An 18,340-nucleotide genomic window follows, 5' to 3' on the forward strand; every position below is an offset into this window, starting at 1 on the left:
TCATATACAATAAGGCTATCCATGAGGACATTTCGTGATAGGACTGACAACTAAAAGTGTGAATGCAACCGAAATGAAAGAGTAAACAAACCATGCGAGTGTTATCGGAGCTTTACATTTTCCTTTGTAATCGAAAGTCACTCCGATTGCGAAACGTCAAAAGCACAAGGCAAACAAAAAATACCAGCTGACCGCAACTGTCTCATGGATTGCCTTACAGTGAACTGTTCAAAACAATATATTGTACTGTAATTGTATTGTCATTTTACAATATACTGTATTGTATTTCCAATATATTGAATGGTACTGTTTCAATATACGTTATATTTTTTTTTTCTAAAAGAATTGCACGGCGAGTCACTTCACTCGAGTCGAGAATTGTCACCTCGCAATATTGTGATTTTCACGAATGATTAGACTTTCATGACGAAATTGAGAAGCTGCCAATAATGTACTCATAGTACATTTTCAAACACCATTTACCTTTCGTCCTTGATTTCAGTCGCTACCAGCTGGTTTTGACACGAGAACACAACCAGCTGGTTCATGAGAACAATTACGATGACTGTAAACATCGGAGGACCAGCTGGTTTTGTTGTGTAAACAAGACCAGCTGGTGAGTCGAGAACAAAGAGAAAATGGTAAACACTGAGCCAGCCGAAGAAAACTGTCATGAACATCAGGATAATTGCATGGGCGGCGGTGATCGAAAAGGGGCAGCGAAATCGAAGGCGAAATCTGAAAAAGACGAAATTCAGATCACCATAGTCTAAGTGGTGAAAAAATCGCAATACAACACCGACAATTGTCACCTCACGCCAGTCGTAGAATAAACCCAATTAAAAACGAAACTAATCACACTCGCACACCAACGACTTGAAAAATTTCTGGTAGCACTGGCGATTGCTGGTCTTCGTGTTATCAGGCGAACGAAACGCGAAAAAAAAACGCACAGTGCACACCGAGACTCGAAAAAGAGCATAATTACTTTTACTTTTGATGGCGCTACGTCCTTCAAGACATGACCTGCGTCACAATGTTACGCCAACTAACTTGATCCACGGCTGCTAACACTTCCAAGATCCTGCTCCACTTGGTTAAACCACCTAGCTCGTTGCGCTCCTCTACGTCTTGTGCCGGCCGGATTCTCACAACGTGTCCCGCCCATCTTACCCTTCCAGCTTTAACGATTTTCTGGATAATGGATTCACCGTAGAGTTGCGCAAGCTCGTGGTTCATTCTTCTCCTCCATACGCCGTTCTCACACGTCGTTCAAAAACTCCTAGCGCTTGCAGGTCCTCTTCGAGCATCTTCCACGTCTCATGCCCGTAGAGGACTACCGGTCTTATCAGCGTCTTGTATATGGTACATTTAGTACGGAAGTGAAGTTTACCAGACCGCAAGGTCTTGTGGAGTCCGTAGTAAGCACGACTTCCGGCTATAATACGCTTCGAATTTCTCTGCTGCAATTGTTATCCGTCGTTATCAATGATCCGAGGTAGACAAATTCATCCACCACCTCGAACTCATCCCCGTTGATCATCACATGACTGCCAATGCGAGCTCTATAGGGCACTTGCAGCCTTTGTTTAGTGTGCCCAACGGACCCATTTGATTTTGCTGGGAAACGTTTTGTAACCTGTTTTCCGTTTCAAACCGTTACCCAGCAAAATCAAAGGGAGCCGTTGGGCACACTTTTGTTTGCTGCAAGCGCCCTATCGCGCTCGGTTCCTCCAGCTAGCAGGTATTTCGTCTTTGACGTATTAACCTTCAATCCAACCCGGTCTGCTTCACGTTTCAGCCTGGTATACTGTTCAGAGACCAGATACAACTGCTCCATCTCTTCACACTCCAACTCTTCCAAGCAGCGCTTTTTATCCCGGAATAGATGGGTTTGCTGTCTTCGCTTCTGTTTGTATCGTTCCACGTTTTGACGGGTGCCTTACTGCAGCATAATCGCCCGCGCTGCATTCTTCTCGTCCAAAACCGTCTGACAAACCCAATGGCACCTTCCGCCGCGTTGTTAATGGCTGCTTTGACAAACCTCAAGCAGTCCTCAAGAAGGGATTTTACCAAAAACTTTCTAGTTCATATTTAGCTAAAACAAATGAAAAACCGCTATAAAACTAAAAAAAAAATATTTTTGACCGCCTGCTTGGGATCCCCCATAGTGCACCCTCGAAAAAGAGCTGGAAGCGCGAAATCGAGACACCACGCGGAAGAGAATTAAAGACACTCACGTAGCACCATCAGATATTGAAGGTATCGAGTTACAGAGCACAAAATCGGTGCAAGGCACCATCGAGGTGCTAGTCATGAAAATCAACTTTTACTATGTTTCTCTAGCTCGATACGGAGTAAAGGAAAGGACTTTTCTCTACATAATTCGGAATAACTTGACCGCGGTCGTGTTTGTTCTACTCTAGGCGAGTTGGTTGTGAGAATGGATTCCATCTTTCGGCTTGCATTTTTATTGACCCTTCGTGATCTGTATTTTCCATTTTGTTTCTTTTCAAATCTAAATAATTAAAAAAGTGGCTTAGATCTATAGTTTGAATAAATTTATCTGCAGGTTTTCTTTTCCTTTGCGTTGCGTTTTTTTTTGCGAAAAGTGGAAAGATTATCATATAATATGTATGTTTAAAGTAATTAGTATGGTTGATCTTCTTTTGTTATCCTCTTGTTTGTTGTTTGCTGCAGTTTGCTTAATTTAAAAGGACTCCCCGACTGTGTACTTGTATGTTCTCTTTCCCCCCGGCCAGCGGTCACTTTTCCGGTGACCAGCAATTTTTCCGCAGAACAGAACTACCCCGATCAGCACGCACGGTTCAAGTTTAATTTTAGTTGATTTTCTTACTGTCTCAGTTCGTCACACACTAGCTTAAACGGTAAAACGGTACACACCTTACTCCGTGGCAGCCATGGCCCTGGCCTGTGCCCGGACACGTTTCTCGTACTCCAGGCGGTTTTGACTGTTTTTTGGGAAAATCGGGTCCAAATGTTAGTACTCTTAATTTTAGGATCGGTCGAGAAAAAAGCGAGTATACTCACCAGTAGATAGTGTATGCTTCCGCTTGGGCGGGATCCTTGATGTTCGGTTCGTTCAGCAGATCCTGAATGCCGAGCAGAATCTGTTTGATCGTGATCGCCGGACGCCAGTCCTTCTCCTCATCCAGCAGCGACAGACAAACGGTTCCCGATGGGTACACATTCGGGTGGAACAGTGGCGGTTCGAACTTGCACTTTGGCGGACTGGTTGGGTAGTCGTCCTTGAAGATCATTCGCAGCTTGTAGAGGCCACCCTCCCAGGGGGTCTGCGTAAGAAAGGGGGGAAGGAACGGAGGATTAGGAAACGTTTGGGATTTCAGAATGCTTAAGTAATACTTACTCCCTTCTTTCCTGGAATAGCGCATTCCCACGTCATGAGATTGAGTGTGCCATCGGCGTTTTTGACAGGACGAGCGACGAATCCCTAGAAATGGGAATAATCATCAGTAAAACTTATTTGCGAACATGTTTTGGGATGTTTGATATATAATAAGCGTGTTTTGGATAGATCCTGGATGTTCCAAGAGCGTTTGAATGGTTGACCCTAATATGTTTCGAAAACCTGATTTTTTTCAAGAAAATGATCACTATTTTACCAATTCCAAAGTCTCAATTTAATTCAGCAAGACTATGATGTAGGTCGCGGGTTCGAATACCATCGGTCGAGAATTTTATGGGCTTGAGAATTTTTTTGACCTCACGGGAAATAAGAGTATCTTCGTGTTTGCCAAGTGATATACAAATGTTGAAATGTTGAAATAGGTCATAGAAAGCTCTCATTGAAATTTTTTATATGTGTTCTTTATAATGATAAACTGAGAAGCCCAGGTTGGTACGTAATGTACCAGTAGAAGGCTGGATCATTGAAAGCAGAGCTGTTAAATTTCATGAATACCACGTGACGTTTGGACGAAGCTAAGTGTCTCACATAGATTTTAAGAAAAATCCAAATTCGATGAGAAACCGTTTCTAACATACTGCTCTTCTAAGCCTACTTGTCCTATGTTCTATGCAAACTTTATAGACCGCGAACAAATATGCGTAGAACGGCAGGGAATTCTGGGACAATCCCTGACATAATTTTCCAAGTAATCCCTGTGGAAATTACTGAAAGTAATGGTAGTCGGGGCGGCCAATGGGTTGGAATGGGCAACCCTTGAAAACTGCATAAGTTCTTGAAATTTCATCTAAAATAACATGCAACCTCAAAGCTGACAATGAATGAAACAATAGGCATGTTCTAAACTCAAAGAAAATAAGATAAATGATGTTTGAAAAGAAAACTGCTTATATTGCCCCAAATGGCACTTATGAATTTCGTCATTTTAGAATGATGGTGTTTGAATGTTAGAATGTTCTTTTCAATTTAATCTAAAAATGGTTAGAAATTATGCAAAAATCCGTAGATTTCATAATATTTTCGGCACTTTTATCGACTTTTCCTTAAGCTGAACAAATTGCCACACTTTCCCCTAGTAGCTATAGAGAATTTCCTGGAGCTTATCATTCGAAAAATCGCTGGAGGTATTTCTGGGCAAATTCATGTGTGAATTGGTGGATGATTTTTTGGAGGGATCCCTGAAGGAGTCTCTGAAGTAAACGCTAGTAGATGACGATTCCTAGAAGACTTTGAGAAAAGAAATCTTGAATAACCCGTGCAATGATAGCGCATAATTCTCTAAACATTTCTTTGCATTTCTCCACAATGTTGCACAAGCAAGCAGGAAGAGGAAGAAAAGTTACTTTAGAGAGCATTTTTGATTTGATTTTTGTTTCCTTGACCCGATGTAAAGTTCAACTAACAGGTTATCGTTTATAATCAGGTTAAAATTACAAATTAAAACTAAAAAGAGACGTCCATTTAGAATAGAAGTTTTTGATATTTGCATTAAAATAGCGATTACTTCATTAAAAAGAGAAGACCATTAACCTAATATTTCTATTCCAAAAAGTAACTTGCTACAAGCCCTGGAGAACAAAAGGTTACCTCAAAGGACCTAAAATATGATTTTATGGACGAAAACTACCGTTTTGTCTCAAATTCCACACAGGCTTATATTCCGAAAACTTGGATTTTGTATGACGAGATGTTTGAATTTTTTTTACTAAAATGTGTCATTGAAATTCCTGTCAGTCAATTGCAACTCAATTTCATTATGTTTGAACCTGTTTTATACCCTGCGTGTTGTAATGATTCTCTAGTTCAAGGACAGTTGAACTAGCTTAACCCTCTCTTTCCCATGGTAGCTCCACAGCTCCATTGATTATCAACGAACTTGAGACAAACAGAACCAATGTAATAGTTACTAGAATATGAATCTATACTCATCATATTAATCCAAAAGTCAACCAATCAAGTCCAATCAATAGCAAAACTATTGATAAACAATCAATTTACTTTTGCAGGCCTGGTAGCGAGTCACTTTTTAGTGATTTGGTCACTTTGTCACTATTTGCAACAAAAAGTCCCTAAAGACACTTTTTTCAGAAAAAAATGGTCACTAAAGTCACTTTTTTCGTGAATCGATGATAAATCAAGGATAATCTGTATCAGCAGAAGCTGATTAAATAGCAGGACATTAATGTTTTTTTTTTATTCTAATGCAAACATTTTTTTTCAGTAAGCCTATCAATGAGTCTGAAGAGGAAAGGGTTGTTTGCTTACTTGCTGGAAAAAAATAAATGAATATTGTATTGCGACTTTTGCACCCATTTAGACTCACCCCAAATTTCTTATTATCACAGTCGAATCTCGCATACAATTTCGCAGTGCAAATGTATACAAGCAAGGTCTGTCATAAGATAGGTTGTTTCAGCTTTTTGACAGTTGGCCAGTTGGCCTTCCTAGTTAAACAGATCTTGCTGTGCGCGGTTGTGTGATTTGGAATATGTCGCAGCGAAATCATGCTTGGAGGGATGTCAAAATTATCACTGAAATGTGCAAGACCCAATACAAACATTTCAGATTTTTTAGTAGAATTTAAAATAATAAAAGTTATGGTAATGTTTAAGGGACCCAGATAGCCGTAGCGGTAAACGCACAGCTATTCAGCTTGACCATGCTGAGGATCGTGGGTTCGAATCCCGCTGGTCGAGGATCTTTTCATAAAGAAATTTTTCGATTCCCAGGGCATAGAGTATCTTCGTACCTGCTACACGATATACACATGTAAAAATGGTCAATCGGCAAAGAAAGCTCTCAGTTAATAAATGTGAGAAGCAGGCTTTGTCCCAGTTGGGACGTAACGCCAGAAAGAAGAAGAAGAAGAATGTTTTGAAACTCAGTCAACATTTAGGCTTAATTCCTGACAGACCTGTTGAGTTTCTTTAGATGAACTTATGGAGAAATCAATGGAGAATAGCCTGAACGGATCTCTGACACTCTGACCTACCTTTTGAAGGAAGTCCAACTAAAGTCGTTCAAGAAAGAAGCCTGAACCTTCTCTGAAATTTCAACAACAAAAAATTATCAAATTTGTCAGAAACTTGTTCAGCAGGATTTATGCCTATAATAATTTACCAAGAAGCTAGTTCAGAAATTTATTAAGAAATAGATTCAAAAATTTTCCAAGCAAACAAATTAACAAATTCGCCAGGCATCTCTTGCGGATTAAGTCTAACCTAGGCTACACTCAAAATAATCCACACGTCAAGGCTACGTAAAAAATCACGTAGATTTCAAAAAGACGGTAGCAATCACCTAGAAGTAAATATGTATGAAATGAACCCTTAATAACATTTACTGTTGGAGAACGTCACTCTTACGTGAAAAGAACGTACGGGTGAATGAACCGAAATTTTGACAGTTCAACTTCTAGCTCATTCTTTGTTATGGTGGGTTTAAAAATGTCCGGTCGTTGGGAAAAATTGCAAGTTTGACTCCAAGACCTTTAAAACCGCATACAATACTTAAAAGATGATGGTAAGTAAACCTTGGTCAAAATAAAATTAATTCTTTATTGATTTGTTTTGTTTCTTCTAATATAGCTGAGCGAAGAGTGCAGTACTTTTGACGGCATCAAATAGCGAATCACCTGCAAAGGGCCCATTCACAAATTTCATAACGCAAGAGGGGGTAGGTGGGTGTCCTAGCAATGTTACTGCCCATACAAAAATTCAATAACATTCATACCAAAAGCGTTACAAGGGGGTGGGTGGGTGTCTAAAATAACCAATTTCAGGGTTATGAAATAAATGAATGAACCTAAAGTATCCCGTTTTGGACGAAAGGCAGTATCGTCGACACGCAAAGATCTATTTTTTGCAAACCCATGCACCGGACTCAACGTTGGAAGCGGATCTGGTGACCTACAAACGGGTTGGAACCGGAATGAAACCACGATGGCAGGCGAAATCCGCCAGTTTTCTCAATGTGGAGCTTAAGTGTTTTTTTTATTTATGGTTGAATGAATGTTAAAATGTAATTTCTTGTTAGTTTCATTTTAATTTCTTTCTTCCAATTGAAAAAACATATTAGAACAGTGAAAAAGAACCTGAAATATATGTCTTTTCTATCTGAAGGGCCCGTAAAACATACTGGAAAACATTTTTAGAATCCAATGAAACGCTCTGTAAAAGGTACGCACATCCCTGATAACTGCTACGTGAAACTCCGGTGGATCGAAAAAAGTTCATTAACTCGTGAGTTCATTCAGTGCCACCTATGGATTCACGTAGCTGCTACGTGAAAAGTGCGATGAAAAAAAAACTACGTATGTTTTCACGTATCCTTGACGTGTGGATTTTTTTGAGTGTACGATTTCGAACGGTTATTGTTAGGGGAAGCTGAACTAATTCGGCCCATCAAGCATTTCTCAATACTGGCGCTACAGTAAAGAAAGCGTGTACTGTTTTTTAACCACCGTCTGTTAATACCCTAATATACGATTTACATGCATTCGTCAAAACTTGTTTTTTTCATTCATTTCTTCATGCTTTTTTGTGGCTTAGATATAAGTGAAACTGTCCGAGAAATTATTCTACTTCTTCTTGACATTAACGTGCCCACTGGGACAGAGCCGGCTACTCAGTTTAGTGTTCTTTATGAGCACTTCTAGTTATTAACTGAGAGCTTTCTTTGCCTAAGTTGCCATTTTCGCATTCGTATATCGTGTGGCAAGTACGATTATACTCTATGCCCAGGGAAGTCAAGAAAATTTCCATTACAAAAAGATCCTGGACCGATCGGGGATCGAACCTAGACACCTTCAGCATGGCTTTGCTTTATAGCCGCGGACTCTAACCACTCGGCGGCTAAGGAAGGCCCCATGTCCGAGAGATATTTATCCGAACAAAATGTTGTCCTGTGACTGTCAAACTTTCAGAGGCACAAAACTTAAGAATTAAACTGTGGTCAGAGCTGAAGACTTGATCGTCGTAAAAAAGTTCAACAATTGTTTGGTTCACTATACTAGTGCTCTTGAAATACCGAAATTCTTATTGCCTTTTTTTCCTATATACCGTTTTACCAGTTTTTCTTCGATGTTATGAGTATTATAACCTTTAAAGGTAGACATGATTGGATTAATATTTTGAGCAAAATGTATAGCTAGTAGGATAGAGTTTCTTTCACTCAGGTCACAATGGTTATCTGGTATTCTGGAAGATTGATTGCCTATTGCGTCCAGAAATCATAAGGGCTGTTGTTAATCTCAACTGGCCGTTTCTTTGGTGAGTTGTGATGCGATGTCGCACTACACGATAAGTTGTTCATCTGCAACAACCAGACAGCTCACCGATCCATCCCGAGGTGGATCGTGCTTAGTTGTTGTTCACTTGTGAAGGAGAGCGAAAGAAAGAATAGGCCTTTTCACATGACGTTTCAAATCAGCTGATTGGGAAGCTCTTTGACAGTTCTTCTATGAAAATGACAGGCCCGTGTTAGCACCGGTCCTCCACTGATGTAAACAAATGCATAGACGGACCTGTCACATGAAAAGGCCTATAGGCCTATATGACGATAATTGAATGATTTTATGTTTGGAACATGACAGATAATAAAATCTGTCAATACTTGCATGTTATTCATATGTGTTATTTAGACTCAACTTCCAACTAACTGTCATATGGATATAAACTGAAAATCATTTCAGAATTGGATGATTCTTCTTCATTAGCTGGTGGACGCATCATATTCTTCTATGTTCATTCAAGATTAGGAATATGAAGATTTGAAGCCAAGTGAATTGCAAATCATTCAATAGAAGACTGGAGTTTTCGTTCAGTGTATGCGCACAAAAAGTCTGTTTTGACGGCTCCGCAGAAAGCGCACGCGCACGGAACGAGACTGACACTCGATTTGAAATGACCGGTCATTATTATTATTTTGCTTTTTTAAAAAAAAGCAGCTCCACTTATTTTGCAACATGTTGACGTGTTCTAGAGAAGACTTGGGATTTCTTTTAAAATCATGGAAATCAAATTCTAATATTTTTTTCGGCAATCACGGAAGATTCTACCGAAAATCCTAATGCAGTTCTACCGGATATTTTTAGAGGATTTTTCCAAAGATTTCCTAGGGCTCTAATAGAAATTCTTCTGGAATTCCTCCGAACTCTGAGATTCTTCCAAAAATTTGTCTAAGATAATTCAGGTAATACTCCTGGGATTCTAACGAGAACGCCTCTGGATTCGAACAAAAATAACCTAAGACTTTTTTGGAAATCCTGTTAGAATACTTTCGGATATCTTTCGAGAATACTTTCGAAAATCATTCTGGATTTTTTCCAAAATGCCCCTTTATTTTTTTTTTTCGTCAATATCCTTATTATAGGTACTTCTAAGATGCTTCTGCGTATTCCTCCTGGATTTTTCAAGTAATTATCATGTGATTATTCTATCGAGTATCTCAATAGGATTCTTTCAGAACATTTTCTGGAATACTCCTGGATTTCTTCCGGATAAATCTTACTGGAAGGCTTCATAATATCTTTCAAAGATTCTTCCGGATTTTTTTCGGTGTTTTTTCTTGATCATGCGTAAAGCTTCTGAGATTCAGAAATCTGAATTCTTGTCAAATTTTTCCATAGTAATTTTGTTGTATTTTTTTTTTTTTTTTTGATTTCCATAAAAAATATTGTCAGATAAATCTCTACGAGATTTCAACATGATTTCCGATAGTATTCTATAGGAATTTCCAGAAGAATCCCAATAATTTAAACGCCATAATCTGACAGTGGAATAATAGATATTTAACTATAGTTTCAGATGGATCGGAATAATTCAGAAGAATCGGAATAATCCTGAGAGAATCTAAGAGAGATATCCAAAAAAAAAGTCCCAGGGACACTACGAAAGAAATGCTGATGAATTTGTGGAAACATTTCAGAGATTTTGATATACAGTCGACTCTCCACATCTCGATGTTCTACATCTCGATATCTCTCCCTTTGTCGATGATTTCATAAGTCCCTTCAGTCTGCATACATTTTCACTCTCCATATCTCGATATCCTCCTTATCTCGATATCTCCATATCTCGATGTGTTTCTGATGATTTTTCGTTCTCAATTTATTCTCCGTATGTCGATATGACCATTAGAGATGGTCGGGTTTCACATTTTTCAAACCCGAACCCGACCCGTACCCGACTTATTTTTTTCTTTCAAACCCGGACCCGACCCGAACCCGAGACAAAAATTAAGAAGCAAACCCGGACCCGACCCGAAGCCGAAAAATTTTCGCTGTTCAAACCCGAACCCGACCCGATACCCGGAAAAGTTTTCTAAGAAAAACCCGAATGGAACCCGACTTCGAAAAGATGATAAATTCATCGTTTCTGATGCATATGAAAGCTTTCTGGTTGTTACTTTGTGAACAATTCTCACCAAACCCGACCCAAACCCGAGTTAACCCGAATGTTTTCAAGCCCGAACCCGACCCGTACCCGATAATTGTTCAGCCTTCAAACCCGACCCGAACCCGAACCCGAAAAAATAAAAAAATTCAAACCCGAACCCGACCCGAACCCGTCGGGTTCGGGTTCGGGTCGGGTTTCGGGTTTGAAAACCCGAGACCCGACCATCTCTAATGACCATTATCGAAGGTTACTAGACCAAAGTTTTGGGATTCAAAACAAATTAGGAGCGCAAAATGACGTCTGTTTGTGTATTGCTTTCTTGGCAACGGAGTGTTTTTCAATCTAGTATTCATCAAAAATTGGTTCTTTGTCTCGATCTCTCCCTATCTCGATGGTCCCTTTGATATCGAGATGTGGAGAGGCGACTGTAATATTTTTGATGGATTTCCGGAAGAAATGCTGAGGGGTTTTTGTAAGAAACCCCGAAGATTTCTGGAATAATCCTCAAAAAAATGTTCAATTTTTTTTAAAATCCAGATCTTTTAAAAAAAAATCATCCCTCAGGAAAGCAATTATAGAAACATTCAAAATCAAAATAGGCAAGATTCCAGTTAAATTTTACGGGTAAAAAACCGGAAGGATTTTCATAGAATCCAAGAAGAATTTGCGAGATAATCAAATAGAAGGAAGATTTTCGGAAGAATCACAGAGCGATCAGAGAGATAACTATAATAATTTTAGATGGATTTCCGAATGAAACTAAGATGAATTTCCGAGAGATTTCTGGAAGAATCCCAGAAGGTTTTTCGGGAGAATTTCACAGGGATTCTTGGAAGATTTTCCGACAGATTTTAGGTAGTATTTATCATAAAGAAATTGCAAGAGGAATCCCAGAAGCTTTCCCGGAATAATCCAAAAAGGATTTTTGGTCGGAACAGCTCTAAATAGTTTTATGAAATAACTACAGAGGGATTTTCTGATAAATTTCAGAAGGATTTCATATAAAGAATTCCATTAGGATTATCTGAAGAACTTCAGAGAAATTTTAAGGATAATCCCAGGGAAATTTGTGGAAGAGTTAATGAGGCATTCTAGGAATAATCTCGGGAGGATTTTTAGAAGAATCTTAGAGAGCTGTTGAGTTTCTTGAAGAATCCTTAAGTGATTCAATTTATTATCATAGATAAACTTCCGAAAGAATCCCAAAATAAATGAAAGAAGAATAAAAAATAGTCATTAATGCATAAACTAGTTATAACTGCTTTCTTAGTGTTCAATCACAATTGTTTTTTTTTTACCGTGCACGCTCTCGAGAAATAAATCTGGCCATGGTGCAACAACCGCGCTACATTCGATGAACCCTATGCAACGAAAATTGTCGCGCTATCCGTCAAATTCACTCACCAAAGCCATTTTGGTGAATATAACAACACAGCTATATACAATTGGAACTTCATGATATTACTATTAGCTATTGTGCTGAGTTGGCCCAAAACTTTTCCAACAATAATGTGCATTTCTTTCACCACTGGACTATCGCAAAAAAATTTACAGGTGCGGAAACGCTAATAAAAGTGCGCAATTGCATCAAATCGGGTAGGTGGCAAGGGTGGTACTGGCGGCTCTTTTTTACTACCCCAACGTGTCGCTGGTTCTAAAATGTAAACAACCATACAAAATAACGACCAAACAATGGCGAAGGCTTAATCAATTTTCTCGCAAACATCTGTTTTGGGAATTCAGCAGAATTTTCTGATTAAATTGCCAACAGCGCACTGCAGTAGCACGTAGCAAATAACTGCTTGCAATCAATTTCTTTCAAGCGCATTGATTACCGGTAATTTTGCGAAGAATGATTTTTGCTTTTCCGCGTTAAGCCTTAAAACTGGTTCTGGACTAAGGTTGGCGGCTTTTCAATTTTACTACTTTTTTTTAGTTGACAGCCGCCCTCCACCCTTGGGTACACTCAGGCAAATAAATTAACGGATTTCATAAATTTTCCCTTATGAAGCGTTGAAAAATCAATAAAAACCTATTTCATAAGGAAAATATGGATTTCATACCGTTGAAATGATAATCATAATTTATAACATAGTTAATTATAATGAACGTTCACAAACTTCATTGCGCGCCTTATGATTTCCATTGCTGTCATTATTCATTTCCTTAATGATACCATTTTTCATAAGGCCATTATAGATTCCATATTAGTTCAATGAAAACCATAATTTCGAAGCATGTTATACCTCATTAACGTATATCAATTTCATTAAGTCTCCTTATGAAGCACATAGCTCTCATTAGTGTGAAAAACTCATAAGGTTGTTATTATGAAAATTTGCAAATGGAAGCATAACTAGATGCTGATTGCGGATTCATTTACTGAAGCATCATATTTTTTTTAGAATATTTTAAAAGGTAATAAATTGGTATTTTCAGATAATTTAAAATTAATAGGTACGAAATTGAATTTTCAGGTAGAAATTCGTAGGCAGAACAGTTATTCGACTGGCATGATCGTTGACATCCCACATACTGCAGTCAACTTTTTTAGAAGTCTAATTGTGGGAAAGGAAGTACGGCGATGGAGGGTTGTGAAAATCGAAAAAATAAACAAAAGAACAGATATACAGATTAATAAAATTGAATTCAATTGCATATTACATTAATATCCCATTTTGCTTTAGAAAATCGCTTAATCAACGTTTAGAAATCGAATTTTCATTTTTCGCCGGCTCACTGCTCGATATGCAATAGTACCATACAGTACTTTACTTCATAATTTGCATATTATTATTCTAATTTTAGGAGCAACACGACAAAGTAGGTGGAATTTCGATTTATGTACGTTAGGTAATTAATAACATAATATTGAGCAAATAAACGCATTGGAAATTCTGTAAATATTCAGAATGAAATGTCTTGCCCACGAGGTATAAAAAACGAATAAAGAAATAATAATTAGTGTTATAAAAAGTAATGTAGTTTATACTACTGAAAAAAGAAATTCATAAATTATCATATCAATGTTCATAAGGCTGCTTTATAAAATAAGCAAGACACCACATTGACATGATTCAGATCAATTCATAAGGTGAATCAATGAAATGCATACCGATTTCTTGTGGCAAATAAACATAAGGGAAAACAATGGATATTCATAGTATTTTTGCCTGAGTGTAGGTGTCTTTAAGGGACTTATTCTTCGTAACTCAAAGAATAAGTACTCTGCAGACACCAACAGGATTCAATGCAATCCCGCACTTTTATTCAAACTTTCGCAGTTATGAGGCCGCACTTCGCAGTCCAGTAGTGGAAGAAATACACAATATACTGTTATGATGCTGTTTTATAGTACAGTCACTCTCCATAACTCGATATTGAAGGAACCATCGAGTGAAATCTAAAAGCAGTTTAATCCGCACTATATACTAATGTAGTATTGATATAGAGCTGATATGCCATATATCAGGCCTACAAGTCCAAAAAGGCAAATTAGCGAACTAGTGGTTACGTGGAATTGCTCTTACAAAGTCAATAAAGCCGACTGTTGGTGCTCTACTTTAATTTGTAATTTCTTGTTTTATTGATTACGTTAGCCTGTATGTCAGGTCCAGGAAACAAAAATAGGTATTTTACTCTGGACCCCCCTTCATCCATTGAAACCTGTGTACGCCACTGATTTACACCTCCAACAATTCGACATCAGACCGAACGCTCTTGGTTTCGCTTTGCACAATAATCTAAAAGCCCTTCCGCCAGTTCCACTAACCTTCCGCAAAATCAACCCGCATCATCCCCGCAAACAACACTTCCCCTCAACAAGAACAAAAGAAAGACCAAAATGAAAACCCCTCACAAACTTACAAAGGGATGATCTTTACGCCATGCTTTTCGCTCCTCGCCGAGACGCGCGATCGCAATTCCGGACATTGTGACTTCCTGTGGGGCTGTTACTGGTTTCTATCGGTTCCAAACAAATGCGCCGATAACCTGTTGGGAATAAGTGTCCGGGAGAAAATAAAAAAAAAGTGCCCAATTAATTTCCTTTTCAGCACCAAACGGAATCTTCTCGACGACGACGACAGAAGCGTAGCCAGGGAGAGGGCCAGAAGGGGAGCGACAGACGATGCGAGCTTTTTCCTGCCTGCTGCTGCTTCTGCAACTTTTCTCCGTCACTCGAGGAAAATCTCGCACACGGAGCGACCCGAAAACTTACCTCCTTTGTGGCTCTGAAACAGTCTTCCTGGCAAGATTCGTACACTTTCCGGAACACGGGACCTTCGGGCTTTCGGTTAGTATAAAATTATCACGGCCCGGGGAACTTTGGTTGGCCAAAATCGCGTTTTTTTCGTGGGGCTAACGAACGCCAAAAAACACACTCAGGATCTCTTCTTCCTCAACAGCAGTCAGCAGCGCGGTGAAACGGCAAACCCCGCAAGAGGTCTTCTTCTTCCTTGGCTACCCCTCAAAACGATGGACGATGCTACGAATACAAACAAAGCACGCGGCCAAGATGCGACAAGCCGACGGAGGTTGGCTTTGGCACTCTGGAAATCTTGATAAATTCAGCGGTCCACAAGGATAAATCGACATTCACCCAACATCGGGTGAAATTTCAGTGACGTTAGGTTGATATCTGAAAAAAAGTTTGACTGCATGCGCTCCACCAAGCATGCAATTAGAGACCAAAGAAGACGGCGCTTCGTCGTTGTGTGCGTGATATTTTGGGTGGCGTTCTAAAAATGACGTTTGACAGCTCGAACTTGTCTAAATTGAAATCTGGTGTAAAAAAATAATATGTATTCAAGATAGCAAATCACAGATAATATCATATTATGCATAAGATTAATTTATAAGCGCATTCGCTGAAAGATACACGCGAGAATCAACTTTTTATATATTGTAAGTTCGGTCAAACGTTAGAAAATGCATTTCGCCGAAGATGGATTTTTCTCGGAATCCATGCAAGATACCCTATACGTCGGAAGTAGGGCGCATCCAGATGCGAATCAAATGTACCACTTCTGAAGTTAGGTATCTCCCATAGGTTCTGATAAAAATCCAACTTCGGCGAGGAACCATTTCTAACTTTTAACTGCGTTTTATGTCCTAAATCAATTCTGGTTATTTTGTGTTATTACTAACATATTTATTAGGAAAAAATCAAACTTTGAAGATCCTACTTGCTTCAGTTTCTGAGATATCTCGCATAACTTCTGATCTCGCCCTAAAAGCCATTGGTAACTATGTGTGTAGCGTGTTGTTTCTCAGCATTTGAATGCAGTTACACGTTTTTTAACAACGCTATGGTGAAGAAATGATCATTCCCTACCTGCCAATGGTGTTGGTTTGGATGCTTTTTCATTAATTTGTTCAAAATCAACGAGCTACACACATGGTTACCAATGGCTTTTAGGGCGTTATCCCAGATTATGCGAGATATAAACTATCAAAGTCAGAAATTGATGCAAAATTTACAGTTTTTGGCTAAAAAACCTTTTTTCTTCAAAATTCATTAAACATTATGGGAAGTATGCACTTCAACAGAAAAGTTATCGCCTATCTCGATGCGTGGGAAATTTCTTGCAAGAAATGCTAAAGAAAAGCATTTTTCTTTGATCGCAGTACGCAGTTGAAAAGAAATGACAATTCAAATAGTGCGCATCGTACCTTCGTGCTGTGCGTACACGAATTCTCTCTGCTCTTGGAAGTTTTCTTAAAAACTACCTAAAGCAATAAATCAGTACTTTTCAGTGCTACATAACCAGTACTTTTCAGTGCTAAAATTAAAAACGGTACTTTTCAGTGCTACTAAAACAGTACTTTTCAGTACTACTTTTTCTACTATTGATCCCTTTACGATCCTTGTTTGGACCCGTGCCTTCGATTTTTCGTTGGACCCGTTGGCGAAAGCTAGCGGTGGTAATCCTTCTTGGACACCGTCTTGGGAAAAAACCTTTCGAAGGTCACGTCTTCTTTCGTTTATTAACTAAACATGGTATCAACAACAAACAAAAGGAAGGGTGAATCTCTGAATTCACTACTTCCTTTCCAAAAAAGTGGGTTTTAAAGCTGTCACTACACGTGGCAAGAATGGAAGAAAGGACGCTTCCCCGGAATGCGAACTTTCTTCCAAGGGTGAAATGAATAATTGTATCGAAATGAGCAATCAGTTCGATGCTCTAGACAAATTTTCCGAACACCAAATCGAAGCAGCCTCTAGCCCAGGCTCTTTGATTCAAGTGAGGAAACAAAGAGTGCCGCCTATCGTGGTCAGTTGTCCCGAATTTGCGGGATTTAGGCAGGAGATCTTGAACTCCATTAGGGGAATCAAGGTTTCCTTCCAAATCGCAAAGAAAGGAGACTGTCGCGTTTTGCCGGAAACTCTTAAAGATCGTGAACTTCTTCTCAGATATCTTGAAGAGAAGAAGCACAAATTTTTTACTTATGACGACAAAACTGAACGTTTGTTCAAAGTTGTCTTGAAAGATCTCTCAAGTGACTATAAGTCACCTGAAGAGATCAAAAATGGAATAAATGATTTACTTGGATTTTCCCCAGTCCAAGTAATCATTATGAAAAAGAGAACCCAATCTGGCATTGTTCGGAAAGGACTTTCTCAAGAATATTATTTAGTTCACTTTAACAAAAAAGAACTAAATAATATTAAAGCTTTAGAAAAAGCAAAACTTATGTTCGATGTCCGTGTGACATGGGAACATTTCCAGAAACCTGGAGGAAATACAGAACCCCACTCAGTGCCGTCGGTGCCAAAAGTGGGGTCATGGTACAAAAAATTGTCGCATGGATGCTAAATGCATGATTTGCGGAGGTTCTTCTCACGCCAAAGACGTCTGTCCAGTGAAGGAAGATACCACCAAATTCATATGCTGTAATTGCGGGGCTAACCATAAGTCCAATTTTTGGAATTGTCCTTCACGCAAAAGGGTCATTGAGGCTCGTGCCAGGGCAGATGAAAGATAATATCCGTTACGATAACGGTCGTTTCCGGAATTTGCCTGGTAGAGTATCGAACAATGCTCATTTTTCAGTTAACGATCGCTTGATCATGAATCATACCCATCAGGAAAATCATAATCATGCTCATTCACAAACTAATTTTAATCCGTCGGGTAGCCGTTCGAATCTTTTAATTTCGAATGTATCTACCCACGGTAAATCCTTTGCCGATATCGTAGCAGGAAATTTAAACTCCGCCCCTGTTCGATCCATGGGTACTCATTCTACTTGTTTCAAATCAAATGGAAAAAAAACCCTACCGCCACAGGTAATTCCGCTTCTTCGTCTACCGGAAATTCCAATGGGAAATCACATGACATGTCTGCCTCTGATTTTAATTTTCTAACTGAACAATTAAATCTAATGATTGATGCAATGTTCAAAGCCACCACTATGACTGAAGCAGTCCAAGTAGGTGTAAAATTTACAAATCAAATTGTTATTGGATTACGTTTTTCTAATGGATCCAAAT

The 18,340-nt window shown here is 38.9% G+C and overlaps 1 protein-coding gene across 1 annotated transcript; it reads right to left on the reverse strand.

Annotated features, from left to right (window-relative positions):
- Window positions 1-2,411: 2,411 nt before the first annotated feature.
- LOC5569210 (SUMO-conjugating enzyme UBC9-B) lies at window positions 2,412-15,294 on the reverse strand. Its single transcript, XM_021857230.1, has 5 exons — window positions 15,065-15,294; window positions 14,713-14,838; window positions 3,389-3,472; window positions 3,052-3,314; window positions 2,412-2,972 (listed from the first exon to the last, which is right to left on the reverse strand). The coding sequence occupies exons 2-5, from the start codon at window positions 14,776-14,778 to the stop codon at window positions 2,906-2,908; spliced, it is 480 nt and encodes a 159-aa protein (XP_021712922.1). The 5' UTR covers window positions 14,779-14,838; window positions 15,065-15,294; the 3' UTR covers window positions 2,412-2,905.
- Between the last annotated feature and the right edge of the window lie 3,046 nt (window positions 15,295-18,340).

The sequence above is a fragment of the Aedes aegypti genome, unplaced genomic scaffold, assembly GCF_002204515.2.
Source record: "Aedes aegypti strain LVP_AGWG unplaced genomic scaffold, AaegL5.0 Primary Assembly AGWG_AaegL5_hic_scaff_963_PBJ_arrow, whole genome shotgun sequence".
Lineage (NCBI taxonomy): Eukaryota > Metazoa > Arthropoda > Insecta > Diptera > Culicidae > Aedes > Aedes aegypti.

Excerpts from the sequence above, each read along its gene's own strand:
- LOC5569210 (XM_021857230.1), bottom strand. The coding sequence starts at position 14,778 with ATGTCCGGAATTGCGATCGCGCGTCTCGGCGAGGAGCGAAAAGCATGG. Across the intron at positions 3,473-14,712 it reads GGCGTAAAGATCATCCCTTT|GGATTCGTCGCTCGTCCTGT; the intron begins GTAAGTTTGTGA and ends TCCCATTTCTAG. Across the intron at positions 3,315-3,388 it reads CTATTCCAGGAAAGAAGGGA|ACCCCCTGGGAGGGTGGCCT; the intron begins GTAAGTATTACT and ends TTTCTTACGCAG.